This window comes from Macadamia integrifolia, unplaced genomic scaffold (genome assembly GCF_013358625.1).
Source record: "Macadamia integrifolia cultivar HAES 741 unplaced genomic scaffold, SCU_Mint_v3 scaffold_274A, whole genome shotgun sequence".
NCBI classification, from domain to species: domain Eukaryota; kingdom Viridiplantae; phylum Streptophyta; class Magnoliopsida; order Proteales; family Proteaceae; genus Macadamia; species Macadamia integrifolia.
The window spans coordinates 107,518-133,222 of record NW_024870662.1 but is presented as its reverse complement, the minus strand read 5'-3'; the positions used below and the strand labels follow the sequence as shown (position 1 = coordinate 133,222).

General features: G+C 41.0%; 1 protein-coding gene across 1 annotated transcript in view; it reads left to right on the top strand.

Moving 5' to 3' along the window:
* The window catches only part of LOC122071594 (ribulose bisphosphate carboxylase/oxygenase activase, chloroplastic), a 139,161-nt gene that overhangs the window by 37,123 nt on the left and 76,333 nt on the right, over nt 1-25,705 (top strand). The window contains exons 7-8 of the mRNA XM_042635983.1: nt 3,759-3,813; nt 4,469-4,706. Coding sequence (XP_042491917.1) covers nt 3,759-3,813; nt 4,469-4,706 — 293 coding nt within the window. The remainder of the gene's footprint in view (nt 1-3,758; nt 3,814-4,468; nt 4,707-25,705) is intronic.

Genomic DNA, 25,705 nt, shown 5'->3' with positions numbered 1-25,705 from the left:
AGTCCACCAAGGTTATTTTCCTATCTCAATGGACATACACACTTGACCTTCCATCTGAGAGGGATGTTGGGTTGTATGCACTCAGATACTCCTTTTGAGGCAAATGCTCATCTCTCTAGTGCGAGTGGTGATCCAATTAATAAGGGATAGTATCAACAATTGGTTGGGGAGCTGATTTACCTATCCCACACTCGTCCAGACATTGCCTTCACCATTAGCCTAGTAAGCCAGTATATGCATGATCCTTATTCCACACATTTAGAAACCGTGTTACAGATTTTGTGCTACTTGAAGTCTACATCGGGAAAGGGGATCCTTTTATTCTCCCATGGTCTTCTACGAGTTGAGGCCTTTATTGATTCTGATTGGTTTAGCTCTCATGATGATCGGTGATCCACCACAAGTTATGTTACTTTTGTGGGAGGCAACTTGGTTACTTGGAAGAGTAAGAAGTAGGCAGTTGTCGCTCGATCTAGTGCTGAAGCTGAATTTTGAGCCATGTCTCATGGCATTTGTGACTTGTGAGTTGATGTGGCTTCAAGGACTCTTGAAAGATTTGAATCTTCTTATTCCCTTACCTATGATGTTGTGATAGTAAGTCTGCCATCAGGATTTTTCGCAATCTTGTTCAGCACGATTGCACTAAGCATGCGGAGTTGGGCGCTAAAGGAAGCAGTGAATCGCCTTCTATAGATGAAGAAAGTAGGGATTCGCGGACGACGTTGGGTGCAGCTGAGCCACCAATTCAATCTTGAAATGGACAGTGAGATTTGGAACAACTAGCCGATTTACCCTTCGTACGAGCCACATTGGGCTTTCTACCCTTCGTCGAACTCCTGTCTGGCCCCCGCGAAAGTGCCCGCGCATTGTACGGCGAGAGACGTACATTTATTTGTTGAGCTCTTTTTCGGGACAGCTAAAAGGGCTCGATGTGAGAAATCCATTCCATTGGTCGGGTCACTTCGCGAAAGACATTGCTTAGGACCAACGGGTCACACAACAGGTGCACAATCGACTTTGCACGCTCCTTCCTTCGGCCCTTCGCCTATCGTCTTGGCAGCCAAGCTACCTTGATCCGTCTTTGGCTTCGATTTGTTATGCTCAGCAGCCCCAACAAACCCGTCAACCTCTTGCCTCCTAAAACTTTGCCAAGAAAGCGCTGCTTTATGTTTGATCCTATGTGCCCAGAGAATGCTATGCGTTCTCCACTTTTGGACCTCGCAAAGAGAGAAAGTGTTTTTTCCTCTTACTTTCTCTCTCATTCTTGGAGCCATGACTTTGGTCGTAGTCAGTTCAAACACATAAACCCCCAGCCATGTTGATCAAAATGACTGAGTTTTATGACTTGATTAGCCACTCACCCTTGTATTCTAAGATGATCTCACCCTATGGTTGACATTCCATTCCCTTTAGTTGTAGGTGCTTGTTCTATTTTGATTTGAATGGGCCGGGTCTCCCGAGGTACATATGGCCGGCCCTTCGGTTGTCTCGGTGATACAAACAAAGAATGAGCTGGCAGCAATAGAGCTTGCAACAAAGTGTTAGGAATGGTGAATACTCGCTCCTTCCCAGCTCTTTCAAGCTTGAAACTCAATTTCCCAAATGGATACCATTTTGCGAGTGTTTCAAGATCACAATCGTGATAGCCTTTACTACAGAGAAGTCTTGAACAGATGTTCTCTGCAGCACTAATCAAGGCATGTTGGTAAACGAAAACCACCTCGATTGGATCTATTGAGCGAATCAGGCCGCCCCTTGCCTTGGAAGAATTCACACGTGGCCACCAGCGTTCCCAAAATAAGGGGAGATCTACTGCTTACTGCTCACGGAAACATCCGACCTATACAATAGTCAAGTCGTCCACGTATCTTTTTGATCTCCTTTCCTTCTATTCATCAGATTTTTTGCTTTGACCAATACAACAGTGGTTGATGGTGTTGGCTAAAAAAGGGGGAGAGAGGAGAGCATGGGGCATTATTGTTCTACATTTTTGTTTAGGTTCTCTCCGTTTTGTGCGTGTTTCTTCCAATTGATGGAGAGTGAAACGAAGGTAGTGATGATAGTTTGAGAAATGATAGTAAGGGGGCGATGAATCAATAGTAGTGAGTCAATCACCAATCCAAGTTGCAGAGACAGACACCCTATCTGCATACGGCGAACAATCAATCAATCAATGCGCTATTTCTTCACCCAAATCAAACTCTTCTTCTGTTGGACGTGAAGTTGCATCTAAATGCCGGGCATACTCAATCTCAATTGAACATCCAAAACAATAAATAAATTATAGTAAGGAATCGAGGTTGCTTGCACTAGAACTACATTTGACTGACTATACTCTCTTTGTCCCTTGCCGGGTGAGCCTAATATTAATAAGAACTCTAAAGGAAAGGATGATACACGTCTTGGAGTGAAAGACCGAGCACACAAAGATTTTTTTCTGGAGATGGAGAGAAAAAGTAAGTGGGGTGCTTTATCTCTTCCCTCCCGGTCTGTCCCCATTAGTTGATATACGGAATTGGAAAGGAATTCCAGATCATTCAGATTTCAGGTTCGGGTTCGGGATATGGATGGAATCGAGAGGGAAGAAAGAGTCCGGGAAATCAAAAGGATGGCTTACGATCCTTATTAGGAGCCAGAACAGCGTTGAGCCAGAACCTGATCAACTGGAGTGCAACTAGAAGAGGCTGTTGAGAGAGGCCTTTAAAATGAGTTAAACCATCGCTCTTTAGTCAACCGATCGAAGAACCGAGAACATCTGACGTGAATCACTTCATAGCACTCAAGCATTCATTCGCTACTGATTCTATAGCTTGCTTCTGAATCTGTCGGCAAATCTCAGATGGCGGAGAATCGACTGAAGCTAATTTCCTTGCCAATGCAATGTGTGAATGCTTCAGCTGTGGAGCCCACTCCTGGTTATAACCTATCAATCAAACTTGCAAGCCTTGCCTTCGGTACGCTACCTCACCTTCAGATTGCAAATGGCGAGCGACCTTTGGATTGATTGCAAGCAAGAAGCAACCTATTGCTAGATTGCAAGCGACCTCTATTTCGACCCACTATTCTAGTCTAGGCCTTTTGCTCTAGCTCTTACTGGAGGGGTTTATTTTTTCGTATGCTCCTCCCTTCCCTGCCTAGTCCGCCTCTCCGGATTCTAGGATTTTCGTTTCATTAAAGAAAGTTAGACCAAGAGCTGGTTTGCATACCTTTTGTCAAATCTGGAGATCACCTTGCTGGTGTGTTTACAAAGGGTTTAAGTTGTAAGTTGTTTCATCCTATAGTGTGCAAGTTGGGCATGTGTGACATATATGCGCCAACTTGAGGGGGAGTATTGTAATATGAGTTAAGGGTAAATCTGTCCATATGGGCATTATAGTACTTGTACCTGTATGTCACTTATTATTAATAAAGTAGGGCTTTGACAGAGCAAGTATTCATCTCAAACAAACAGTATTGATACCCACCGACACTGATACGATACAATACTTACCGATACTTAAAACCCTGAATAGGCCTTCTGGCTTGAGTAAGAGGACCACACATGAGTACTTTTCGAAGCCCTAAAAAGTAATACAATCCTTAATTCTTTGTTTCTTTGGTATTTTTCTTATCCCAGTATCATCTATATCTTCTGTTCAATCCCTCTTTTATATGATATGATAAAATTAAACTTTTTAACAGCTAGAAAGTAAAGGGTGTCTTCTGTCTTTGTAAGATTTTCATGCTGTTTTGTTTGATTTCTCTCTTGATTGATGCAGAGGAAAGTCAGTTGTTTGATGATCAATGATATTGATGCTGGGCTAGGAAGATTTGGTGAGTGCTACTTGGGTTTGGTTTGGAGAATATGAGTTAAATTATGAATAGAAAGAAATATTCCTTTGTCTTCTGTATCCTGACACAAATTTTTAACAAAGTGTAATTTGTGCTCTCTTTTTCTCTGGTTTCTCTTCATCTAGTGAGCTTCGGCAATAATAGCCAAATTTCATTATTGGGTGAGCAGGTGTGGCCTGGCTGCACTGCATCCAAGTGTAGTAGTACCAGTGGTAACATCTTCCATATGGCAGGTCAGATGGGGCCCAAAGTTAGTGAAATATGGGTTCCACCCTACCCTCCCCTACCTACGTGTTTGCTAAGTTTGAGCATAATTCAACTCTTCCATATTTTAGATAAAGAAAAGTGGTGGAAAAGACAAAACTTTGAGCAATTCTGGACTTGTCAAAATAGAAGGGAACATGTCCAATTTAAAGCAGGCCTGATGATTGAATTAGGGCCGAAATTTGAGGAAATACATGGTCCCTCTTCCTATTCAATGCTTTATAATTTTTCAGTTATCATGCCATTTGGCAAAAATTGAGGTGCTGGTATGGCTTTTGTCAATTCCACATGTATACTACTGGACTTGCATCGTTTTTACCTGTTTTATTTAGTGATTCTTTTATTAAATCTGGGAATACTCATGTTAATGTAGGAAATACTCAAATGACCGTCAACAACCAAATTGTTGTTGGGACTCTGATGAATTTGGCAGATAATCCTACAAGAGTTAGTATTGGGCAGGACTGGAGAGAGTCAGATGTGACACACAGAATTCCTGTCATCGTAACAGGGAATGATTTATCTACCAAAAATTTTATTGGTCAGTGGAAAATTTTGATTTCTTCACTATTCTTTCTCATTTCACTGGATGGTTCATATGACAAATTACTGTAGTATGTTACACAGCCATTATAGAACTTACAGCCACATCACTCTTTCTCTCACTTATTCTCTTTCTATAGAATTCCAGCCATCATTAGCATAATGATATGGAGAGCAATCTTTCGGATAAAGGGTAATATGACATTTAGAATCATCAAGTCTCTGCTAAAAAACGATTGTCTTTGGCATGGGCTGTAATGAGTACTGACACACTAAGAAGCCCTGTGTCATCTATGGATTCCAGTTTGTTGTGGAAGTAATTAGCAATTAGCTCTTATTTGGAATGTACAAGGAAATGATGTAAGGCTCTCTGTCTATATGGATACTGACATTTCACCTGTGGCCTTGAGGTATGGTATCTTAGTTCAAACTGAGATTTCAGGTAGGGAAGAAGAGAAACAGAGAGGGAAATGGACGAAAAGAAGAAGGAAGAAGAAGGAGGAAGAAGTCTTCGTCTCCCTCTCCCCTATATTCTATTAACTTTCTTAAAACTGTAAAAGTACAGTCTTACCCTTGTACGAAACACTATTGCCCCCATATAGTGTAGTGAAGACACCTTTGGTGTCTCCTTTCCGCACAGTCAAATCCGGATTGGAATGATGCAACTTCTGAATATTCAGCAACTCATCCCAAATAGTCATCAGATCATAAGACCTAGAAGGTATAGAGGCCGTTCATGATTTGCAGCCAAGGATTGTAGAACCAAAATAAGTTCAACTTAGCTACAAGCTACAGGGGCAAAGTTTTCTTGATAATCAACTCTATATACTTGACCATACCCTTTTGCTACTAGTCTAGCCTTTTATATATCTGAACAATGCCGTCTGCTTATATTTCACTATGAATAGAGGCTTACACCCGTTCGCGTTAGTGAATTCAAAGTTCCTTACCTTTATGCATGAATTTTGGAATAAGCACTTTTCCCTCCTCTCATGCCTGTTTTGATCTCCTGGACATCTCTGACTATAGCCCCATTATTCTCCACGTCAGCCCTTTCATCTCCTTTTGGCCCAAGCCCTTCAAATTTTTTGACATGTGGTTTCTCAATCGAGACTTTCTTCTCATTGTCAAAGAAGCTTGGAATACCCCAGTCCACACTTCCTCCTCCCCTCTGATTGCATTTTCAAGAAAGCTTTATAATCTGAAAGCTGCCCTCACATCTTGGAACACCTCCTCCTTCGTTAATATCTCCTTCGGAGTGCTGTCTTGCAAGTCTGGATTGGAGGCCACCCAACTCAAGCTTTAGGTTGACCTCCACAATCCTTCTCTTTCTGATGAAGAATCCTTGGTCTCCTCTGAGATCTCTTCCCTTCTTGCCCAAAATGAAAGTTTTCTCTGTCAGAAATCCAGAATCAAATGGCTTGAGCTTGATGATTCCAATTCGGATTTTTTCCATCGATCTATGAAAGCTAGAACCAGTGCCAATTCCGTTCCTCTCATCTCAAGTGATGGTTCTACTCTGAGCACTCTTGAGGAAATAAAATCTGAAGTTGTCTTTCTTTTCTAATTTGTTCCACCCCTTGCCCCTGCCTCCTGATCCCATTCCCCCAAATCTCATCAACAAATTCATCCTTGACCACCTCTTAGCAAATCTCCATACTATTCATTCTAAGGTGACATCCTGGGAACCATCCTCTCCTATAAAACCAACAAAGCCCCCTGGCCCAGATGGCTTTAGCATTGGGATTCTTCTCTTCCTGTTGGGACATCATTCGTTTGGTCTCATCTCTGCTATCTGTAGTTTCTTCCTCAACTCCTCTCAGATCAAAAGAATTAATCAGACATTCCTTTGCCTCATCCCCAAATATGAGGGAGCCTCTTCCATGTCTGACTTTAGACCTATTTCTCTTTGCAAACTCATTTATAAATTCATTGCTCAAAATTCTTTCCAATCGTATCCAAACGGTTGTTGATTCCTTGGTCAGTGCAAACCAATCTGCCTTCATTGTTAGTGGGAGCATCGATGACATCATCTTGTGTCATGAAATCGTTAGGGGCTTTGATAGGAAATCCCACTCCTCCGCTGCGCTGCTCAAAATTGACATCAACAAAGCTTTTGAGTCCATCAAATGGGAGTTCATCACTAAAGTCCTCCTTCAGATGTCCTACCCCTCTCTATGTTCACTGGATCCACTCTTGTATCTCCACCCCTCGCTTCTTTGTTTGGTCAATGGTAGCTTGACGGGTTTTTTCAACTCTTCCGTGGGCATCAGACATGGCTTGTCATGACGCAAACCCATATACAGGTAAGGATACAGCCCTTGCGGGCAATGATCAAACGATCCAAAACATTCGAAACAAACAGGTATATGAGAACTCATAATATTCAAATGTCAACAAAATAAAACTACTCATAGATAAAATATCCCAAACCTTACCTAATGGTGGCAATTTAAGGTGCATTTCTCAAATTTAAGTAAAAACACTCTGTCAGAGTACATAAATCCACATCCTACTACAATCATCTAACAAAATAAAATAAACTGATAATAGCTTTAGGTCGCCCACGAACTCCTGCTCCACGCATACCTTCCTCTCAATCATCTGTGATGTTCAAATAATGGGTTAAGTTCAATAGCTCAGTAAGGGAAATAGTAAAGCACATCACAGGGAGAACCATTAGACAAAGACAATGGTTAAAAGAAAAAGTTTTACTTTCTCAAAACCACACTTTTAATTAAAATGCGATTATAAAAAAAATATATTCATTTTTATCACACTTTAGCCAGCACTGAGGGAAATAAGCTACCACTGCCCATAATATGAGAGGGAAACACGGCCCCTACAATCACATATCACACAACCACACTGTCGTCACCACTCTGTGACTAAAAATACACCACTGTGCACAGTGAGTATAAGTCCCGCGGCTCAACGGGAAACCCCTCTCTGGTCTGCTACGGAGTAGTCTATTTTCCCTCACACATTCTCTTTTCACACTTTCACAAAATCATTGTTCATAAAATCACTTTCTTTACAAATACACGTAGGTAAAATCTTCACATAAGAGTCACATCAATACACATCACACTAATAATCACCTTCATCAATTATCGATCACTCCCATGAACTCATGTCACATATAAACACAATTCAGAATAAATATAAAATATAAGCATATAAAACATCTCAACATATAATCAAACCACACACTTGTGGTGTAACCCCACTATAATCCACTTACCTCAGCCTGTAAGTCTCCTACTTCCACCCTTCGAGATCTGAATGCTCAAGCCAAACACAACCTGCAATTAATTACATCTCCCAGTTCAAAACTAATTCAAATACCTCACTTTCTCCTCAAAAGTCAACCTAAAAAGTCAACCCTCCCAGATATAAGTCCAACTCTAGGAAACAATTCCCCTCAACACATATTATCACCCTTCCAAAGATGAGAATGATTAGCTGAGTGATCAAGAAGTAATTAGAAAAACTACAATCTCAAAGTGTAACTTTCAGATTTCAGTAAATCTGAAATTACTCTCAATCCGTTGGACAGATGGTCCCTGAATTCGGATTGAAACCTCCCCTAGGATGGCTCTACTAACCCCCTAAGTATGCCCAAAAGTTAACGGTTGGATTTTAAGCAATTAAGGAAATACAAGTTCAGGTCTCCCAATTTTCCTCAATTTCATGGGTTTATAAGTAACATGCAAATCGAGAATCAGATTTATCCCCGAGTGGATCGTTTCTCTCTCTATGGTAGGGGAACCAATGGTAACAAAACATGGGTCTTTGTATAGCTAGATTTGAAGAAAATCAAAGATCAAGATTTGGACAAGAATAGACACTTCTATAGATCCAACCAAGAATTAATGTTAGGGACCTTCGATAGGCCGCAAATTAGAATCGACTACCCCTCTTAAGCAGCCCAAAGAATCAAAAAAAAAATCTTTGCCATATCTGACCAGCACAAGGTCCCAATATTTGGTTCCCAAGAAAATAATATTGGATTTGATCACATGGGTCCCATATTGGGTCTTAAAAAAAATAAAAAAATAACCGATTAATTTAATTTGGGTCCCAAAAAAGAATAATATATTTGATCCCTATGAATTGAATCCCAGATTTTTATAAAAAAGATTAAATTTGGGTCATGGTTTGGGTCCCATATTGGATCATGGTTTGGTCCCATATTGGGTCCCATATTGAGTCCCAAGAAAAACCCTAATGGGTCCCAAAAACCCTAACCGTACAACTAATTAGGGTCCCAGAAAAGAAAAACAGCAGAACCAAAACTTAAACTAAGGATAAATAAGACCCCTATTGGGTCCCAAAAGAAAAACCAGTTGAATCAGAGGACGTCAGTACCTGAAGAAAGCAGAAAAACAGAAGTGTAGGCACCAAAATCCCCCTTCCTTTCTCTTTCTTTCTTTCTTTCTCTTTCTTTCTTTCTTTCTCACGGTCTTCTTTCCTTCTCTCTTTCTTTCTTACGGTTATTCTTTCTTTCCCTTTCTTTCTTTCTTTCTTTCTCACGGTCTTCTTTCTTTTCCCCCACGGTTCTCTTCTATTTCCCCTCTCTCCTCTCTCTTCCCCAACTGTTTTCTTCTATTTCTCCCCTCTTTCTCTCTTCTAACTTCACGGTTTGTTTAAAAGGGGTGGGGTCCACAAAGAATGTTTTAAAAAAAAAATTAAAAAAAATAAAAGGAAAGAATCTCTTTTAAAAAATAAGGTAAAAGAAAAAGAATCCAATAAAATAAAACTCTCTTTGAACCTAGGATCTCTAATTAATCAAGGTATTAACCACTGGCTTAACTTATTAAGTCATTAATATAAAGCCGAACTTTAAATATTTAACAAAGCTTAGAAAATAACTTAAAAGGATATATAATCTAAGGTTCCAAAATTTGGGGCATTACAGGGCTGCCTCCCTCTCCCCCTTTCTTTTTTGCTTTTCTCTTGAGGTTTTTTTTAGATCTATCAAATCTTCCACCAACCAGCACCTCATCTCCTCCATTCCCAAATGCACTCTTATGCTCACCCATCTCTCCTTTGCTGATGGTCTCATGATCTTCTCCAAAGCTGATCTTGTATCCATCTCCCACATTATTATGTCCTTTCTCCATCTCTTCGAAAAACTCTCTAGTCTTCATATCAATCTCCTTAAATCCCACCTCTTCCTCTCTAGAATCTCCGACTCTTCTAAATTCCATCTCCTGGTGATGATTGGCTTCTCTCTCGGTCACCTCCCTCTGAAGTACCTTGGATTGCCTTTTAGCATTGCCAGACTTTCGGTCCACCATTGCACCCCAATGTTGGATCTCATTAAAAAGAGGCTGCTACTCTGGAAAGAGAAACTCCTCTCCTATGCAGGTTGTCTTGAACTTGCCAGATCAGTCCTTTAATCCATGTACCTTTGCCAGTCTGGCATTTTCTCCCTCCCCAGCTCCACCATCAAGGCTATTGAGTCCCTTCTTTGCTACTTCCTCTGGAAAGGGGGTGATTTCTCCAAATTCCTCCACCCAATCAAATGGGGAACGGTGTGCCTTTCCAAATCTGAATGGAGCCTTGGTCTTAGGAGAATTAGAGAAGTTAACACTATGGGCATCCTGAAACTCATCCTGAGGATTGCTTTAAAGCAAAAAAGCATTTGGGTTTCATTCGTTTACTCCTCTCTTAAAAACTCTCTGTACTGTCACTTATTTCCTTGATGCTTCTTGGGTCTGACGCAATATTGTTAGCAACAGACCTAAAGCCCTTGAGGGCATCCGCTACTATATAGGGAATGGTTCCTCAACCTCTCTGGCTTGACCCTTGGCATCCTCTGAGAGTCCTCCTTTCTGTAGAGTTAACTCCATAACTATATACTTCTTTGCTTTTAACCGGTCTGCTATGGTTGACATCATTATCCGAGATAGTAACTGGGCCTTCCAAATTATCCCCCCTCGCGGACATCTGGTCCTCTCTTCATCCTCTTCCTCCGAGCCACCGTTGCAGACATGATTCTATTTCTTGGATGCCTTCTTCTACTGGCTCCATTAGCTCTGACTTTGCTTGGGATTTCATCAGCTCCAAACGCCCCCTTGTCCCCTAGTGCAAGATCATTTGGTTTAAAGGCCACATCCCCTGCCATAGCTTCACTGCTTGGTGTGCAATGGCCAATAACCTCGCCTCACAGTCTTTCCTGATATCACACAACTTCTAGGTCCTTCCTCTTGCTGCCTCTGTTGGAATGGCACCGAAGATGTGGACCATCTTTCCTTTTCCTGCCCTTTCTCCTCTGCGGTCTGGAAGAAGGTTCTTAGTCATTGCTGGCCTTCGAGAAGAAGAGTGCTCCCTCGGAGTAGAGAATGGATCTGGGTTGATAAGACTTATGCTGGTTCATCTGTTTGTGACACTATCGGAAAGCTTGCCTTCTACGCCACCATCAACCATATTTGGATGGAGAGGAATCTTTGTAGATGGACTTCAACTCTCGTTCTTTCGTTAAGATTTGGAATGCCATCTATTTCGATATCTCCTCTTAGATAGCTTCCCTATGCACCTTCTCTGGTTTTCTCACTAGAGAGACTCCTCAACCGACTGTTATGTCGTCGCTAACACTTGGTTAGCCAATGATGCCATTGTTATATCCTTTCTGAACAATTATATGGAGCTTGTTATCAGCCTGAGCTTTAGCCTCTTTAACTCTTCTAAGGATCTCTGGCATGCAGTGAAGCAAACCTATTCTCAGGGGGGAACTATGCTCAAATCTATGAGATTCACCGTACCGTTGGTTCCACCACTCAGAAAGGATTGTCTCTCTTAGCTTATTATTCCACCTTATGCAACCTATGGCAATAGTTGGACTTCTATCACCCAGTCCCTATGACCTGTTCTACTAATGCTGGTACCCTTCAGAAGGAGCATGAAATGGAACGGGTGTATGACTTTCTGATAGGTTTTAGTCCTGAATATAATCAGATCAGGGTACAGATCCTGGGTCGCTAGACTTTTCCAACTCTTCTCCACGGATATAACTTAGTTTTATTTGAGGATCATCGTTGCTCTGTTATGCTGCCCTCTACAGTTCCTGTTCGGTCTGCACTATTGACTACTTCAACTGTTGACACCTCGTTTAAGGGTTCTCTCTCCTCCTCGGGAAACTGTTTAATGTGATTATTGTGGTCGCCCTCACCATACCAAAGAAACATGCTAGAAGCTCTATTGTCGTCCTAAGGGTGAGCGTAATAGTTAAATTGGAAAACAAGGCTGTAGAAACGAAACCTTAAAAGCGATGCAGAAGGTAATGGAAAATAAAAAATAAAGGGTAATTTACAACGCCACCCCTAGAGAATGTCATTATTATAAGAACACCTCTTATGTTTCATCAAATTAGACTCAGACCCCTTACAGTTACTGTTAAGTGATGCTATGAAATGACGCTTTAGCCCTTAATTGGTTTGTACTTTTGAGAGAGAGAGAGAAAATGGAGGGGGAAATAAATAAATGCTAAGAGTCATCCTAGCCTGTTGGACCCTTCGTTGTCCTCCATGGTTTTTATCTTAAGGTAAGCAATGAAAGAGAAAACACAGAGAAGCTTTAACGTCTCCATCACTCTGCTCTTATCCAAACACTATCACAAATGCTGCTATGAAACTCTATAGCGAAGACGAAGAGGTTCTTCCACAGAACCGTCGAAAGGGTAGGCTTGCAATTCGGATTTTCCGGCTGTGTTTGCAGAGCTGAACATTCCAATCTTCTAAACCTTTAACCAATCAAAATGCAAATCTACGGTTACGTTCTGCAGTACAAATTTAAATCTGAATAGTTGAAGTCTATCTTTATCTCCTTATTAAGCAGTTCAGATTCGATGAGTTCTATTTTCTTCTAAAAATATTTGGGCCCCCAGAGCTTTGGAAATGTGAAGAAACATGTCTCTTCTGTGAATTCGTTTTTTCTACCTCCAAATCATTCCGGATCCTTTCCTGTTAGATTTTTTGTTCCGAGCAGAAAGAGTTAGGGTTACTGTTATTGGGAAAGAAAACAGTAAGATCGTTTGCGCTTGTACGGCGCCTCCAAGGAACTGGCCTGATTGGTAGTCAAGGGTTAATGTAATAATCAATCTAACTCACCGCTGGAGAAAACAAGACTCGTAGCAGCAAGCTGTTTCACTATCCCACCTCTCTTTTTCTCTTTAACCCTGGTCAGAAGATTCAAAACAGCGTGATGACATGGTATTCGCAACACAGCCATAGCGATTTCCTGCTGGTTGCCAATGTTGCCATCTGTTGCCGATGTCGCCATCTGTCGCCGATGTCGCCATCTGTCGCCGATGTCGCCATCTGTCGTCGATGTCACTGCTACGCTGCCATGATCTCCGGTCTTCTAAACGATCACCGGTGATAGCATCAATTTGGGAGAAAGGTAACTCAGGTATAGTAACTAATTACATGGGTATTTTAGGTATTTTATATTTAATAAGGGCATTTTGGTATTTAAAATAAATATAGTAGTTGACATCAACATATAAGGTATATTCCTTAACGGTGACTGACGGTAGGGGGTCTGAGTCTAATTTGGTGAAACATAAGGGGTGTTCTTATAATAATGGCATTCTCTAGGGGGTGGCACTGTAAATTACCCAAAAATAAACAATGCACATAAGTTTACGAGGTTCGACAAGATTGCCTATGTCCTCGGTGAGATGAGATTCTGCTTCACACCTCTTAGAATTGCTTACAGAGAAAGTAACTCTCGCTATAAATATATAGTGAAAAACCCTAATATCGGAAAGTACAAAACTACCCTAAAAAAATTCGAGTGGGATTGCTGTTCTGTCGGGGAACCTGCAACAGTATTCCTTGGATTAAATTGCGGCGGAATACAAGATATCGTACACCAACAAAGGCACGCTTGTGGCTAAGGGCTTCACCAAACTTATGGGATTGATTATCAGGAGACCTTTGCCCAGTTGTAAAGATGAACTTTATCGGTACATTGCTATCTGTTGTTGCAATTTTGGGATGAAATCTTCAACAATTGGATGTCAAAAATGCATTCTTGGATGGAGATCTTGAAGAGGAAATCTATATGGATGTTCCCCCTGGCTTTGCCACTCCCTCCACTGCCGGACGTGTCTGCAAGTTGAAGAAGTCATTTTATGGCCTCAAGCAGTCTCTCAGGGTATGGTTTGGCCGGTTCATAAAAGCTATGATAAGCTTTGGATACAGATAAAGTCAAGCAGATCACACCATGTTCACAAAGGCGAAAGGTAACCGAGTTACTGCTCTAATCGTCTATGTTGACGATATTGTGATTACTGGTAACAATGATAAAGAGATCTCCAACCTTAAGGCCTTACTAGAAGCAGAGTTCGAGACTAAGGACCTAGGACCTCTTCGGTGTTTCCTTGGGATCAAAGTGGCTAGATCTAACAGAGGTATCTTTATTTCCAAAAGGAAGTATGTTCTAGATCTCCTTAATGAGACAGATATGCTTGTAGAAACGCAACCCTAGAAACGATGCAGAAAATAATGAAAAATAAGAACAAACAATGCACACAGGTTTACGAGGTTCGGTAAGGTTGCCTACGTCCTCGGTGAGATGAGATCCTGCACTATCAATGGAGAATAGGGTTCTCTCAGTATTGCTTGCATTATAGAGAAAGAAAACCTCGCTACAAATATATAGCGAAAAACCCTAATTGGGAAAGTATAAAACTGCCCTCAAATAAAAAATTCGAGCTGGGGGCTACGCGCCCCTACACCCCCGCTAAGCGGGACTGCCGTCCTACCTGTCGAGGCCCCTGCACCAGTACTCCCTGGATTAAACTGCTACGGAATACAAGACATCGTACACCAACAATCTCCACCTTGGCTTGAATTCTGTCGAGCCTCCTATAAAGATAACCTGCAGACGTCTTCATCCCTATATTACATCAGAGGTACGAAGCCGCACCTATTTGATGCGTCCCTCATCTTCAACAATGAGTAATATTAACCAAGACTAAACAGGACTCGAACTTCTCTGTAGTGACCGGCTTGGTAAGTATATCTACAGGATTGCGATCTTTATGAATTTTTCTCAAGTGAATACTTCCTTCTAGCACGAGCTCCCTGATCTTGTGAAACCTCACATCAATATGCTTTGTCGTTGTATGAAACACCTTATTCTTTGCAAGATGTATGGCACTCTGACGGTCACAATGTAACAACTATACCTCCTTGCTCCAACCCCAACTCACGAACCAATCTAGCCAACTAGACTCCTTCCTTCGCAGCCTCAACTGCCGCCATATACTCTGCCTCTGTAGTGGACAATGCAATTGTAGATTGAAGCATCGCCCTCCATGATATAGGTCCAACAACCGATGTAAATAGATACCCTGTAGTAGACCTCTTGTCTAAGTCACCAGTATAGTCAAAATCAACATAACCTGCCAATTCCGTGGAACTTCCCTTGCCACTGAACATAACCCCTGTATCTTTAGTCTTGCTCAAATATATGAAGATCCACTTAATTGCATTCCAATGCTCCTTCCGTGGAATACTCATGTATCTGCTAACAACATTGACTGCATGACACAAATCTGGCCTACTTCAAATCATAGCATGTATAGGACTCCCAACTGCGCTAGCATAAGGCATTGTTGTAGGGTATTGCCTTTCAGATAACTTGAAGTGGCTAGCTAACAGAGTGCTAACCGGCTTAGCCTTTTCCATATTGAAACACTATAGCACCTTTTTAACATACTTATTCTGAGTTACCCAAAGTTTACCTGCATTTCTATCTCTAAGGATTTCCACGCTGAGGATCTTTTTAGCAGGACCAAGATCCTTCATCTCAAATTCATCACTCAACAAAGACTTCAAAGAGATTATATCATGCTTATTCTTTGCAGCAGTGAGCATGTCATCAACATAAAACATCAACAAAATAATGAAATTATCACTTAACACTTTATAATAAACACAACTATCATACTCACTTCTTGTAAAGCCAATTTTCATCATGTGGTAATCAAAATGCTTGTAACACTACTTAGGAGAATGCTTAAGACAATAAAGCAACTTCTTGAGCAGACAAACATGATTTTCCTTCCCTTGCCCTATGAAACCTTCAGGTTGCTCCATGTAAATCTGTTCCGTTAAGTCACCATGAAGTAACTCCGTCTTCACATCAAGTTGTTCAAGCTCCAAATCATACATGGCAACCAAAGCAAGTGTATCCGGATCGAAGTGTACTTCACAGCTGGAGAGAATATTTCATTGTAGTCCCATCCTTCTGTGCATAGCCCTTCGCTACAAGTCTGGCCTTATACCTTTCATGCTTTTTCTTAGATGCTGTCTCTTTCTTACGAAAGATCCATTTACACCCAATGATATTTTTTCCTTGGGTTTTTCCACAATCTCCCAAGTCTTGTTCTTCTGTAGAGACCATTCCTACATTATGGTTGTCATCCATTTATTATTGTGTGCATCGCTCAAAGCATCATGGTAGGAAGATGGATCACTTGTACTTATAGTGAGGGCATAGGCAACCATGTCCTCAAACCTGTATCTCACAGGTGCTTTGTGAATACGCTTCCCTTTACCTTTTGCCATAGTATATGGAACTTCTACTGTTTCCTGTTGTCCTGGTAAGTCACTGGATGACCCATTCTCTCTTGTTGTTCTGACTCACCTAACTCCACTTGTATAGTATAACCTTCTTTATTTTCATCAACTTCTTGTGAACTGCAATTTAATTTCACCATGTGAGAATCATCAAACACGTCTCCGCTAACCACAACCTTCTGTGAACTTGGATCCCACAACTTGAATCCCTTTACACCTTTTTTTTCAAAACTAAAAAAAGGAGTCTAACTTAGAACGCTATTGACTCTCTACATGAGCATAGGTTGGACGGCCAAATATTTATAGAATAGAGTAATCTACTAGTTTTCTGTCCATACCTCTTCTGGAATTTTACAATCAATCGTTTTTTAAGGAGACCTGTTGATGAGGAAACATGCAATATTCACTGTTTCTGTCTAAAATCTCTTGCTCGACCCTGTATTCAGCCTCATACTCTGAGCTCTTTCTAGAAGTGTCCTGTTCATCCTTTCAATTACACCATTTTGCTGTGGTGTCTTTAGAACCGTGAAGTGACGTGTAATCCCTTCAGCTTTGCACAATTCTAGAAACGACTTGTACTTGTACTCCCCTCCATTATCTGTTTTTAAGTACTTAATTTTCTTTCCTATCTTCCTTTTTACCTCAACCTTCCATTCCCTAAATTTAGTGAACACCTCACTTTTATGCTTCATGAAGTAGATCCAGACTTTCCTTGAGTAATTATTAACAAAGGTCACGAAGTATTTTGCCCACTTTTAGATTTGGTTGTTGAAGGACTCCATATATCGTTGTGTACATAATCAAGCACCCTCTTACTTCTTATGTTTTGCAGTTTCGAAGGTAACCTTGTACTGTTTCCCGAACACACAATACTTGCAGAAGTTCAGTTTACAAGTTTTCACTCCCTTCAACGGTTTCCTTTTATGAAGCTCCATTAATCCGTTTTCTCCCATATGTCCTAGCCGCATATGCCATAGATAAGTTCTGTGTCGGATCCTGCATCTGTAGTCACAGATGCTCCACCTGTAACACAGTGCTCCCTATAAGTCTGCATAGTTTTCCTGTTAGCTGTCCCTTCATGACAACCATAACACCCTTAATAACTTTGAGAACTCCCCCTTTTGCTATGTACTTGCAGCATTTGATTCAAGTGCTGCCGAAGATACAAAGTTTTTCCTTAACTTTGGTACATGTCTCACATCTGCTAACGTTCTTATTATCCCATCAAACATCTTGATTTTAATAGTGCATATCCCAATGGTTTTCAACACATCATTCCCTATTAGGACAAACCCACCATTATATGGTTGATATGTATCAAACCAATCCTTGTGTGGACACATGTGATATGAACATTTAGAATCTAAAATCCAAGAATCAGAAGGTTGATTTTTACCTGATGATATAGAGTGTATATCTCCATCATACCCATCTGAACTATCAACCACGCTAGCTTCCTCAGATGTCTTATCTTCACCTTTCTTCTGTAAGTCTGCCTTCCTCTTCAAGCACTCTCTCTTCAGATGACCTTCCTTATTGCAATAGTAACAAAAGACTTTTGGCGTTAACCCTTTTGATTTCGATCGACTCTTCCCAGATCCCTTCTGATTTGATCTCCCTATTTCCTTCTCCTTGTCACCTCCGAAACGACTTTCTCCTTGTGATTTCGTACTGCTAGTCTTCTTCCTTGTATCATTGGACATGAGGGCAGCCACGACTTCATCCGTCTTAAGGGTCTCCTTCCCATACAAGAGAGTCGTTACCAAGTGATCATAAGATTCTGGGAGCGACAATAGCAATAGTAACGCTTTGTCTTCATCCTCGATCTTAACCTCCAGGTTTGCAAGTTTACTTACGATTTGATTGAACGTGTTAAGATGCTCTAATAGATCCATACCTTCCTCCATCTGTAGATAATACAATTGCTCTTTACGAACAACTCATTAATTAAAGACTTCGTCATGTAGATGCTTTCAAGTTTCGCCTATAACTGTGGTGCAAATTTGATACCCACAACATATTGTAGGGCATCATCAAAATGATTCAATCGAATAGCGCCTTTTTCTCCATCTTTTCCCGATTTTTATTAGTAACTTTTGTAAGTTTCTTCGACTTCCTGAACAACGTTTTCTCCAAACCTTCTTGTATCAGAAGATCCTTCATCCTTTGACGCCAGAGGGTGAAGTTGTTCTTCCTATTGAACCGTACAATGTCATACTTGACATTCGATCCCTTCCCTGCCATCGTGATAAAAAACCTTAGAAAATGGAAACCTAGTGCTCTGATACCAGTTTTTAGACACAACCCTAAAAGCGATACAGAAGATAATGAAAAAACAAGAACAAACAATGCACATAGGTTTACGAGGTTCGGCAAGGTTGCCTACGTCCTCGATGAGATGAGATCCTGCTTCACCATCAATGGAGAATAGGTTTACAACGTTCGTCACACCGCTCAGTATTGCTTGCATTACAGAGAAAGAAAACCTCGCTACAAATATATAACGAAAAACCCTAATCTGGAAAGTACAAAACTGCCCTCAAATAAAAACTTTGAGCGGGATGCTGTGCCCCCTACACCCCTGCTATGCAGGGGGCCTCCTGCCCCCTAAGCGGGACCACCGTCCTGCCTGTCGACGCACCTGCACTAGTACTCCCTGGATTAAGCTGCGACAGAATATAAGACATCGTACACCAACAATGCTTGGGTACAAGCCTGCGGATTCCCCTATGGAGGTTAATCATCAGCTGAGCAGTGTAGTTGAGGACTCTGTTGATAAAAAAAGTATTAGAGACTTGTTGGCCGCTTGATTTATGCAGAAACGCAACCCTAAAATGATGCAGAAGATAATAGAAAAACAAGAACAAGCAATGCACACAGATTTACGGCGTTTGGTAAGATTTCCTACGTCCCTAGTGAGATGAGATCCTGCTTCACTATCAATGGAGAATAGGGTTACAGCGCTCATCCCTCACACCTCTCAGTATTGCTTGCATTATAGAGAAAGAAACCCTCGCTACAAATATATAGCGAAAAAACCCTAATCCGAAAAGTACACAATTGCCCTCAAATAAAAAATTTGAGCGGGGGGCTGCGCCCCTTACACCCCTTGCTATGCGGGGGGCCTCCCCCCTTTGCAACCCCACGGCCCACTAATCGGCTAGCGGGACCGCCGTCCTGCCTGTCGAGGTGCTGCCCCAGTACTCCTTGGATTAAACTCTGACGGAATACAAGACATTGTACACCAACAATCTACTTGTCCCACACCAGGCTGATTTCTTCATGATCTCCAGACACCTCACCTTGATGCTGTGTATCGGATCCTATGTTATTTGAAATCCTCTCCTGGAAAGGGTATTCTGTAATCTAATCAGGGACACTTGAAGATCGAGGCCTTTAGTGATGCTAACTAGGCTGGATTTACTGATGATTGGAGTTCTACATCTGGATATTGTACTTTCTTTGGGGAACCTTGTTGCTTGGCATAGCAAGAAATAATCCGTGGTATCTCAGTCTAGTGTTGAAGCCGAATATCGCGCAATGGCCTAAGGGATTTGTGAGCTGGTTTGGCTTAAGAGCCTACAAAGTGATCTCTGAGTTAATGTTGAAAGTCTTATGCGTCTGTATTGTGATAACAAGGCAGCCATCAGCATCACCCACAATTCTTTTCAGCATAATAGCACCAAGCATATTGAGATTGATAGACACTTCATCAAAGAGAAGCTTGACCAAGGGATAATTTGCATTCTCTTTGTTAGTACAACAAATCAGATAGCTGATGTGTTTTCCAAGGCTGTTCATTGCAAGACATTTCATCCTCTTGTCTCCAAGTTGGGCATAGACGATATATTTGCACCAACATGAGGGGGAGTGTTGAGATGACCATAGTTTTATTGTTACCTTGGTTAAGTCTTATTTACCATAGTAAGTTTTATAGACAGGAACGCTTAGTCAGCATTACCCTACTTTCCTTATTCGGTTTATTGTAATCTTCTTATAAAGAAGAAAGACCTCTATTATTACTGACAAGTCGAATCATTCCCTGATATTTGATTCTCAACAATAACACACACAACCAAAGATTTTGGGTGGAAGAGGAAAGTGGGGTGTGGTGGGTGAGAGGGCATCCAAGGGAGCTTTGTAAGTTGAGATGCTAGAGGGCCAACGATTAATAAAAAAAGTTGTGGTAAGCAAGACTCCAGACAAAAAAGTTTTTTGGTCATGTATGCCAAACAACAAGTACTAGTAATCTCGAACAAATGTCGGTTTTTTTCCTCTCAGACACTCCATTTTGTTGAGGTGTGTGAAAACAAGAGAGTTAATGCACTATTCCATGTGCATCAAAGAATTCCTAGAGACCACAAACATATACTCGCTCCTTTGTGTGGTTAGACTATCTTAATTTTGGGTACACCATTTGATACAAAATTTCAAAAACATCACTTTTATGCTTCCTAGGATACACCCAAGTATTTCAAGAATAATCATCAAATATAATAGAATAACGAGAGCCAAACAGAGAAGTAGGGTGATGCAGTTGGGCATTGGACTTAGGGCTACATAATTAGTTTGATTTATTTGTTTATTTCCTTTCTAGAATTGGAACCAAATTACACTAGTTGGTAGTTGATCATGACTTGTCAAGTGCCTGTGTTGACAGGATTCAAAAATGTCCCTTTCATTTGTGTGAGCAGGAAAAATCAGGCAGAGTCATCTGAAGCAGCCCAGCGACTTCAATGTCGTCAAGAATTGGGTAAGGTTGATGAGATCTTAAGCCAACATTTGGTTGTGGGAGTGTCAACTAGTCGCACCATCCAATGCCCATCTCTCAATGAAGTACATGTTTTGGAACATTAGGGGCATAGGCAATGAGCGTGCTAGTGCGGCATTGCGTATTTTGATTTGTGAGGAGCAGCCCACTTTTATTTGTATTATGGAGCCCAAAGTAGATACAAGCCAGTGCCCAAAAAAATTCTTCAGTGCTTTGGGCTACGGGATGGATTTTGTTTATAATAGAAGGGAGGAAGCCCACCCAAATATATGGTATTTCTGAAAGGAATCCATTTCTCGGCTAGTAGTGGTTATTTATTCAGATCAGCATGTCTCCTTGTTGTTGGAGGTCATGGGAGTGAAATTTCTGGTATCAGTAATCCATGCTAAGTGTTTTCAGAGCTGAGAGGCGACACCTGTGGTGTGACATGTGTTCTATACTTCTATCTCTAGACCCCTCTGTCGTGGATTGTCATGGGTGTTTTTTTTGGCTACTTGTTTTCTCATTAGAAGAGGGGTCCTGGAAGGTTCAATCAGGGTTCAGTTGAGGACTTTGCAACTTTTCTAGACTCTGCTCTGCTTCTCCCTATTATTTCTTCAGGCCTTAAATTCACTTGGACAAATAATAGGGCTATGGGAATGTGTGCACAGTGCTTGACCGCAGCTTCTGCAATGATGTATGGCTGCAACGTTTTCCTTCTACCACTCAAAGTGTCTTGCCCCAACCACTCTCCTGTGATTGTGAATTGTAATGATGTTCTTTGCCCTAGTAACATTCCTTTTAGGATGCGGAGGTTTTGGGCTGACCCTGAAGATTTTAAGAAAATAGTTTAGTAAGTTGGGGAGGTTCCAGTGAGGGGTACTCCTATGTTTATTGTTGCTCAGAAATTGAAGAATCTAAAGAGCCCTTTGCGAGCATGGGCTAGATCAACATTTCCTTATATTGATATGGAAGTTAACGAATTGAGATCTACACTAGAAACAATTCAGAGGAACATAGAGGAGTTTGGTCTTAATGAGACGTCATTTGACCATGAGCTTGTGGTGAGAGCAAACTTTGACAAGGTTTTTTTGCTTCAAAGGAAGCTTTGGGATGAGAAGGCAAGGATCAAATGGTTGAAGGAGGGTGACCGTTGCTCTAAATTTTTCCAACTCACTGCCAAGATTAAAAGGGGCCAAATATTATTCGTGAACTTGAGAATGAAGATGGTACTAAGCTTACAGATTCCTGTGCAATTGGGCAGCGTATGGCCAATCATTTTGAATTATTTCATAAGCATGGCGTCTCCGTAAGAAGTGATGACTTTCTCTCGGTTATCCCTATGGTGCTGAATAGCAATGACAATGATTTCCTCAAGGCGATTACCTCTCCAGAAGATATACGACTGGCGGTCTTTGATCTGGACCCGTCTAGTGCGCCTGACCCTGACGGATGTCCAGGTACATTTTATCGCTTTTGTTGGGATATTGTGAGCTCTGATGTTTGCAATGCTATAATTAATTTTTTTAAGGAAGGGGTAATAACTAAAGGGGTCAATAGCAATTTTTTAACTTCAATTCCTAAAGTTGAAAATGCATGCAAAGTGGGTCAGTTCAGTCCAATATGTTTAGGGAATTTATTTTTCAAATTAATTCCTAAAATCTTGGCCACAAGACTTTCCCGTTTCTGCATCGCTTGATTTCTGAGGAACAAGGTGCTTTCTAGAAAGGAAATTTTTTTTTCTCCAATATTGGTGTAGCTTCGGAACTCACTAATATGATGGCAGCAAAAGACGCTTCGGTGGAAATGTTGGGTTGAAGCTGGATATTCAGAAAGCCTTTTGACACACTTGAGTGAGGGTTTTTATTTTATGTTATGGCCAGATTTGGATTCTCTCATATCTGGATTAACTGGATTAGACCGATCCTCCTTTCTTCTCGTTTATCGGCTCTTATCAATGGCAGTTCGGTAGGCTTTTTCAGATTGAAAAGAGGAGTTCGTCAAGGTGATCTCCTATCCCCTATGTTATTTATCATTGCTGAGGAAGTGCTTTGCAGGGGCTTGATCTTTATGAATGCTGGTTTAAGAGGTATTAATAGAACTCAAAATGTTTTTAGAAGATTATCAGGCGTGCTCAAGTTAGCAAATCAACCTAGAAAAAAGCAAAAATTTTCTAGGCTCGATCCTTGTTCACAGGAAGCGCAGGATTAAAGACGCTCTAAATGTCCCAGAATGTCATTTTCCAACTTGCTATTTACGGTGGCGTGTTAAAAGGGATAGAATCCTCCCTTTGATGGGCAATTTAAAGCTAGGCTATCAGGCTGGAAGGGGAAACTCCTCTCTTTACTAGGAAGGGTTAAACTGGTGAAGATTGCAATGAGTAGTATCCCGATTCACAATTTCTCTGTGTATCTACGGCCTGCTTCTTCTATTCAACAATGGAAAAGTGGATCAGGAATTGTATATGGAGCGGAGATGCTAGCACTTCAAAAGCCATAGTTGTGAAATGGGACTCTGTATGTAAGCCTAAACAGGAGGGTGGATTAGGCATTCGTTGGCTTAAGGATGTAAATTTAGTTCTTCTGGCTAAATTTTGCTGGTACATAAAAACAGAGAACTCTTCTTTGCTGGATTTCTGCACGGAAGGTTTATTGGTTTTAAGTGATCCTTAAAAGCTTATGATCTATCATCCTCTATTATTCCAGGTTTACAAAAAGTTTGGGAGTTTGTTTCAAACAATGCTCTATTCTATTTATTTTAGGAAGTTGGGTTACTTGGGTAGAAACTTAGGACTTATTTTGGTTTAGAATATTTGATTTCCATTTTTGTTGGTTAGATTTCCTTCATATTGGTGTAATTCGATGGAGAAAGAAAGAGTTCTGGAGAATTGAATATTTGTTTTGGTTAAAGCTATGGCTGCCATGTGCTGTATGGAACTCCCTCCCCTTCCCTGACCTTCTTCTCTTATTTCCCTCCCTTATCTTCTTCTCCTTCTTATCAGTATTTCTCTTACTGGCCAAACCCTTGTTTCTGGGTGGTAGTTACAGCCCTCATGAAGTTGATCTATCTCCTTTATGTGTGATCTGTTTGGGCCGAGACTTTGACCAAAGGCAGGCCTCTCCTCGGTGACAAAACCCCTGAAAATCAGCTCAAATCTCCCCTTCAGTTGGGCCAATCGAAACCTGCAACTAGGCTGCAACAACATCTACTGCCAGCTTCTATCTCAGGGTCTCCCTACATCCTTCCAGCCTGCCAATCTGAGCAACTATCTTGTGGGTTTGGAGGAGCTTCCTCTTGAGACTCTACGCCTGAAATTTCAGGCCTAACAGAGAAGATTTCAAGGAGATCTCTCCTTCGCGGGGTCGAAAACCACTTGCTAAATAAAGTGACCACTTTGAACAGATGTAGCGTTTTGTTACGTTCTATTCTCAAGTGAATAGATGAGGGTTGAAAGAAAAGAACCAGGGCCGTGGGTTTCTCCTTTGCAAGCTGCTGGTCTTTCTCATTGAAGGTTGTCTAAGGAGGAAGAAGAAGGCTGAGTCATGGGTTTCGTTTGGAGCATCTAATTTTTGGTTTGACCATTTTACCCTTCCTCTATTATTCTCTCGTCCTTATTTTATTCCTAATTCCTGAATTACCCTTTCTGCTAGCATATTGTAACTATTGCGTATGTCTTGAAGTTCAATCAAAATACTAGTCTGCCGCTCCCTTCTAAACTTCCATTTATTTACACAATTTCCACCCCATTTGGAAACTTGAGTTTATTTACAGATCTTCTAGTTGTTATTGAATTTTAGTCTATCAATTGTTCTTGTGGGCCCGTAGCGATTCAACTTCAAGTTATCAAACCACGGATCTGCATCAAGTGGTATCAAAGCAAATTTCCTGCAGTTTCTTAACCGTGGGAGGTCACGAATGTTGAGTTACAAAAATTGTATCATAAGTTAGCTGGGTCAACGGGTACTGCGTGAAAATCAACAAAATAATTATGCTAGGCTTGAGAGGAATGAGGCCAAGCTTGACAAGCTTATGGAAGAGATGACTACTTTTATAAAGAGGTCCGACAAGCGAGCTGAAGAATGATTATCTACACCAGCTCCTTTGTTTCATACCTTACGGATCGAAGATACACCTTACAGGTAGCAACTTAATCCAGTTGACCCCAGGATGTTACACGACAATTTTCTAACAAAGATTATGGCATCAAAGTTGAGGTTCCAGAGTTCATTGGTGAAAAGGGACCCAAATAATTTCTTGACTGAATTACCAAAGTTAAGAGGATTTTTTGCTTATAAATCCCTTCCGGACAAGAAGTGTGAACTCATCCTTACCAAGTTTATTGGGTACACATGTTCATGGTGGGATGATATACCACATTCTAGGTTTGTCAGGCGACTTGGACTCGTAGCCAATTGGGATGTCATGAAGCGAATTCTTACTGAGAAATTTGTTCCTCCTAATTATGCGAAGGTGATGTTTCATAAATTGCTCAATTTTCAACAAGGCAACAATGATGTTCATACCTATACCATCGAGCTCCATAAACTATCTTCGAGGTGCCAACTTCTGGAAATGGACCAACAGTGGGTTCAATCTTTCATTGAACAATGGTCTATTCTGCTGTTCTTTGTAACTGTCTCTTCTAGTATAAGCCTTTTACACAATCAGCTTATTGCAAGAAGTAAAACTAGAAATAGATCTCCTCTTTTGTAGTATGCGC